The sequence below is a fragment of the Pediculus humanus genome, genomic scaffold (assembly GCF_000006295.1).
Source record: "Pediculus humanus corporis 1103172108315 genomic scaffold, whole genome shotgun sequence".
In the NCBI taxonomy this organism is placed as follows: Eukaryota; Metazoa; Arthropoda; class Insecta; order Psocodea; family Pediculidae; genus Pediculus; species Pediculus humanus.
Genome location: NW_002987884.1, coordinates 420,312 through 427,165, shown reverse-complemented (window position 1 = coordinate 427,165; position 6,854 = coordinate 420,312). Strand labels below are relative to the sequence as shown.

Sequence of the window (6,854 nt, the reverse complement as noted above, 5' to 3'; positions counted from 1 at the left end):
ATGTTTCCGGAAAATGAGAAAATTTTTATCGTTATAATCGTACAAGGTTTTTTGCATTGTATCCGTTTTTTTTTTTTTAATGAGAATTTTTATGTTTAACTTATGGACTTTTTATCACGTCGTTTCGTTTTTTTCGCGGGTTTTTTTCCCCCGCAGGGGAGGGGGATGAATGTAAAAATTATTAAAAATTTCTATAAGGAGATTTTATTATCGTCTCTTTTAAATGGTTTTGTTTTATTTTTTTTTGGGGAGAAAGGGGAAAGAAAGGGAGGGGGTAATAACAAAAGGGATGAGAATTTTTAAAAAAAAATCGTTTATTTTAAATTATCGATCGATTTTTTTTTTGTTTTTTAAATAAAAAATCGATATATCGTAAAATTTATTATTATACGAAATCCTTGTCAATGCTAATTTGTTTTTAACAAATTATTATTATTATTATTATTTATTAATTATTGTTTTTTTTTTTTTTAAATTTTTTCCAAGAATTTATATAGGATGTTTTTTTTTTTTTTTATTAAAAAAAAAAAGACGTCTCGTTAAATTTCGGGTCGTTTTATAAACTTTTATTATTATTATTATTATTATTATCAAACTTAAACATAAATTTCATTTTTTTTTTTTTTTTAAAGGTTTTTTCCGGGAAAAATTAAAAAAAAAAAACCGTTTGACTTTGATTTAATAATAATAATAATAATAATAATAATAACAATAATAATAATACCAATAATAATTTTAAAGCAGGGAAATAAACGATTTGTTTAATTAATCAAAAATTAATGAGTTTATAAAACGTTCAATGTTCGATTATTATTATATTTATTATTATTATTATTAATATCATATCCAACGTGACGTATCGAAAAGTGATTATTACTCTTAATAATAATAATAATAATAATAATATTTTTCTCACGATTTAAATTGATTAGAGTAACAAAAGCCACCTGAACCTTATTATTACTTATTATTTGCTTACGTAACAATACGATTGTTGTTGATACTATATTGTTTTCTTTCTTATTATTATTACTACTATTTCGCTTGTTTATTTGATCGAAGTGAATGAATGAATGAATGAATGAATGAATGATTAAATGTAAATAAATTAAAAAATCGATTGTGGAAAATGCGGTTAAATTGTTTTTTTTTCCCGCACGCGTTCATTCTACGACGATACAATTTTTTCTTTCATAAATAATAATAATAATAATAATTATTATTATTTTTAATTAAATACCTTTTTATTATTATTATTATTTAAACGATTAATTAATTGCGTTTAATTAATGTGAAATGTTTTTGTTATTGTCGTCGTATAATTGAGTTCCGTGTTTAAAATAAATTTCACTATTTAAATTTGTAAAAAAATATGGCGCATCATTTGTCGGACATTTAAAATCCGCCATTATGTGATTTAATTGTTTTTTAGATTTTTTACCCACGGGTTCTAGTAAATTGTTCCATAACATATTGGCACCTGTAACGATAAAATAAAAAAATGACGATATGATTGATTGTTTCATTTCCGGTGTTGTGTTTGAAATTGGCAGACAATTTAAAAGGTACGATAGAATTTTTAAATAAATTTACTGGAAAACTGGAGAGGATTTGGATTGGAAGAGATGGACGAAGAAGGATTGAAAGCCAACAAACAGCACAAACAACGTCAAATAATGTAAACTAATGGAAATGTTCGAGCAGCCGAAAAAAAAAAAAAAATTGCCAGGATTTTGGGAGCGACAACGGAAGTGATTTTAATAATCGTGGGAAGTCATCACACTGTGACCCCCATGCAACATAATGAATCATACCACTACCACCACCACCACCACCGATATTCAAGAATTTAGGAATCGGATAGAAATTTGGAACGAATGCTGAAAAAATTCCAACAAGTACACGATCGTGTTTAGAAAATGAAAATAATAATAATAATAGCGTGTATATGAAGACAAGTGCGCAGTTTTATGACGAAAGCATTAACCCATTGACACACGTTTGCATACTCGCGCAAAGAATGTATTAAAAAGGAAAAAAAAAAAAAGTTTCTCTTACCCAATGCGTGACCTTTTTGACTAAAATGAAAACAATCGTACGTTATATAGGATTTATCAATAAACGGTTTGTATCGTTTTGATTTATCCTTAGGAGCGTTAAAAGCAGTCATAAATGGTTGTAGTACAACCGTGAAATCCTCTTTGGTGTCATATCGTCCGCTTTGTACCTTTAATCGAAGAAAAAAGAAATACAATCAAAGAACGATTTGATAAAGATAAAATGAAGGAAAAAAACACTCACGAGTTGTTTTTCGGCTTCCTGATAGTCTAACACTAACTGGGATATAACATCGTATTCGTCGACGTCACTTCCTGTATGAAAACAAGTGCAAAAAAGTCTGTGAAGGAAACGACATATGACGGAACGCTTTTGTCGAACGGAAACTGTTACATCTAGAAAAAAAAAAAAAACAAATGTTTCATCAAAAAAAACTAGCAGAAGACGACATTTTAAAATTTTTTATTTACCTAAAACGGGTATGAGATTGACAAAAGTTTTTGGCATGTTTTCGTGTAAATAATCCAAAGCTTCCATTAATTTTCTTCTGTGTTGTATAGCCGATGTTCCTTCTTTGTTAAAACATTGCGAGGAGCAAAGATCGTTTGCTCCGAAAAAAACTGTTATCATCTATGGAAAACAATTTCCGTTTCGTTAAATTTGCTATCGTTTAATAATACGATACACTATCTCACTAAATAATTACCTTCCAGTCGTTTTCGTAATCGATATCTCGATCGCTTTTCATTTTTTTAACTAAATATTTTGCTTGAGCTAGTGCATCGGCATCCGCCGATACCGGAAATGCTACGTTCATACCTGAATTTTTCGATAAAAATTCACCTTTTCCTTTCGAATAACCTTTTATTTTCGGATTGAATTCTTTTAGTATGTTCGGAAGCGTCAAATATTGCCGCCACGTTCCTTCTCCACCTGAAAACATGCGAGGTATTCAGGATCAGGTGTTTTTAATATATATTTGTAATAGCAAACGTATTTTTTTATTTCTGCTAGCAAAAATTTAAATCAATACACCACGATCGAATGGTTTATTATCATAATATCTAACCTGCACACCACGAAACGCCACGATATTCTATTATAGTACCGATGGCAAATTCTTCCAAAGCTCCATTTCCGGCAATAAGACTGTCACCCATAGCCCCGATGACGTCAACGTCACCAGGTTTAAGTTTGTGAACGCTTTTCGGACGTGTTTCCGATCTTCCGAAAACGGTCGAATTCGAACACGGAAACGGATGTGTGTTGGGTATTATTTTTTGACGTCTTATAAATTCTTCTCCCCTTTGAGGATAGTAAAATGAATCGTTTGTGAACGTGGAAGCAGACTGAAAAAACGTAATAAATATTTTATATATAATTACGATCAATCCCAATCGATTTAAAAAAAAAAAAAAAATTTGTTCAATTTTCACCTTGAACAATTAAAAAATTAATAGGAAGAAACTTGAAATAATAATAATAATAATAATAACAATAAACAATTAAAGGTTACGAACGTGGTAGAAGACGATTTCAAAAAAAAAAATAAAATGAATATGTTTTTCTTTTTAATAATAATTCAAAGCGTTGTCGTCGATCATTTCCGCCGTGTAAATATCGAACGCGAAACGTTCGTTTCCGTAAAATTTTGGCGGTATTTTCAAATATTATTAGGTCATTCACCTCAGTTATCATCGACATCTTATCAAAATTTTCTCAAGTGTTACAATTATTATTATTAATTTTACATTAATTCTTTCTCGAGTGGGAAATTTTTAGGTTTTTGTCGCCGTTTCGAAAAAAAAAATTTTCATTTTTCTGTCGCTGGAAGTAAAAAGTTTAAAAAAATAAAAATTTTGGAGAGGGTAGGAAAAGGGGAGGGAAGGGGGAAGGGGGCGTGAAGAAAAAAAAATATTTTTTTAAAATTTATTTCGGTGAAAGTTTTTTCTTAAAAAGGAAATTTTTTTATTTTTATTTTTTTCGAAGGACATCCGGTTCCGGTTAAATATAAATAATAATTTTTTTTTTTTCCCCCTTATGTGAACGCGTCTCAACATTTATTATTATCATCATCATTATTAGCTTTTTATTAAAATTTATGAGTCGGAGAATGAGAGAGAGAGAGAGAGAGAGAGAGAAAAAGTCGGAAGGCATTAATTAAAAAATATTTTGTTTTCCCCCAAAGCAACCATATAAGGTTCGATTTATTATTATTATTATTACTATTAATAATAATAATAATAACAATTCGAGGAGTCGTGTTTATAAGAAACAAAATGGTTGATTTTGTCAAACGCTAACCGACATATTATCACACGTAAAAATAATAAAATTAATTTTACGTAATAATTTAAATTAATTTTTTTTTTTTTTTACGCTTTAATAAAAAAAAACTAATTTGGGTTAATTTGTTCTATTAATTAAATTCGATATGGTTCGATCGTGTTTAATCATCATCATCATCATCATCATCATCATCATTTCAAAAAAAAACAAAGTTCACGATTATGTCGGAGTCGGTAATAATTTTATGAATTATAAAAAAAAATCGAATATTATTCATTGAATTGGAGAAAAGAAATGCAACGTTGCCGTTTTTACTATGGAAATCCTTATTATTATTATTATTATTAATATTTTTTTATGACGAGTTCCGGTGTAATTTAACTAATAATACAAACAATCGTTATCATTCGTAATAGATAACCATACGTGATAATAATAATTTATTTGTTATTGTATCCAATCATAAAGTTCTAGAATTTTTTTTTCTTTAATTTATTATTATTATTACTATTATTATTATTATTATTATTATTACTATTTTTAATGACGGCAAGTTTTATATAATTGTAAAAAAATTTTTTTTTTCTCCAGCTAACTTAATTTTTTTTTGGAATTTATATATAATATGTATTGTTTATTCAGGGTTGTGTTTGAGTGTTTAGATGTGTATGGATGCTGGAATATCCGGTTTTAAGTTTTCCGGTTTCAGAAATTGTAATACGGTTTCCGGTGCTTCCTTCATCGATATCGTTTCCGTTTTAATTCGTCACATTTCCGTTATTTACTTCTTATAATTTTTTTTTCCACATTCCAGCCTTTTTACCGCCGGTAATACTTCAATTTGTTTTTTATCATTTTCCGGAATTATTCTTTGAGGTATGATATCCGGTTTAACGAAAGTTAAAAGTACGTTCAGAAAGTTACGAATAATTACCAACGTAATAAAAAAATAAAAAAAAAACCGATAGAATTATCATACGCATAACCCAAAAATTTTTTATTTAAACTTATTATTATTATTATTATTACGTAATAATTTATTTCAAAACGATTTCGCGCTTGTGTGTTTAATATTTAAAAAATTTTCCCGCCTTTTTTTCCCCTTACGTATGATAAAAATAAATATTTACAAAAGGTTAATAAAAAAAATTTGCATCGAGATTTTTAAGTAGGCCCCTTAAAAAATTTTTTTTTTTTGTCATTTCGTCATTCTTTCAAATCGAAAATTAAACAAATTATTTATTTATTTATTTATTTATTCACACGATAAATTATTAAATCTCTAGTCATTTATCACGTTTGAATTTTTTCATGTTTGCCAATCGTCTGTTTTTATTCCAGACGAAAAAAAATAACATTTGTTTACGTTTTTCAATCGGTGAAATCATCATCATCATCATCGTGGTGGGCACGACATAGCGTTATCCGGATCGTGTACCCATCACGTGATTTCTCCAAATTTCCACCGAAAACCCGTGCCTATACAGATGATGATGATGATGATGATGTTGAATAAGGTTGCACGCGATTTAATTTCGTAAACGATTTAATTAAATTTCGGCATCTTATATTAACATCATTTTCGTTCTAATTAGATAAAAGGTTTCGTGACCTTTCACCCCTCCCCTCCCCTCCCCCTCTCGTGCTCTTATCAAAAGAAACAAAATAATTTAATAACTTTATTGTTTGTGTTGAGGCTTATCGAAACAATTTTTTTTTTTTTTTTCGTAAAATTTTATTAAAAAAAAAAACAAGTAGTTGTAATAATAATAATAATAATAATAATGATGATGAAGATGATGATGATGATGATGATGATGATGATAAAGTGAAAATTTTTTAAAAATAATTTGATAAGAAAATAAAAATCGTTTGACCGAAAAAAAATAATTTTACGAGGTATTAATTGATAAATTTATTTATTTATTTATTTATTTATCGAAGAGCTTTCACCGAAAAATGAAAATAACGATTGATTGATTGATTGATTGAATGATTGAATGAATGAATGATCGATTGATCGAAACCCCTCCTTTTTTTTCACTTCCGGGTTTTTTTAAAAATTAACATTTCGGTTTGTTTGTTTAATAAAATTTAACGCCTAAATGTAAACAATAAAATCAATGCGTGTGCGTGTGTGCGTGTGCGCGTGTTATTATCAGTCTCTCGAATCGTTTACTTTTTTTCCAGCTCCAGTTTTCTTAACTCCAGCTTCATATTTTTCTCGTTATACTTTTTACCAGGTTGTTAGATCCCGTTTGTTGCATTTAAATCCCTTCCGGATGTTGTTTAAAAAAAAATTTTTTTTTTTGTTTTCACAGTGTTTGTCGTTTGTTTGTTTTTTTTTTTTTTTATTACGCGGCAGAAAATAAAAATTACAAAACAATTATTGCAACGCAGTCAAAATTTTTTTTTTTTTTATTGACTAATAATTTTTTTTTTTTTTTTTTCGGCCGAGTAATTTTTGGGAGGTGGTTAATCATTTAAATATTAGTACATCTATTACT

The 6,854-nt window shown here is 28.0% G+C and overlaps 1 protein-coding gene across 1 annotated transcript; it reads right to left on the bottom strand.

Annotated features, from left to right (window-relative positions):
* Positions 1 to 1,286: 1,286 nt before the first annotated feature.
* Positions 1,287 to 3,762, bottom strand: Phum_PHUM596330 (phospholipase B, plb1, putative; the record flags this gene model as incomplete). The annotated part of the gene is made up of 7 exons (XM_002432600.1): positions 1,287 to 1,480; positions 2,059 to 2,227; positions 2,302 to 2,453; positions 2,529 to 2,688; positions 2,765 to 2,991; positions 3,128 to 3,407; positions 3,745 to 3,762. The coding sequence occupies 7 exons, from the start codon at positions 3,760 to 3,762 to the stop codon at positions 1,287 to 1,289; spliced, it is 1,200 nt and encodes a 399-aa protein (XP_002432645.1).
* Between the last annotated feature and the right edge of the window lie 3,092 nt (positions 3,763 to 6,854).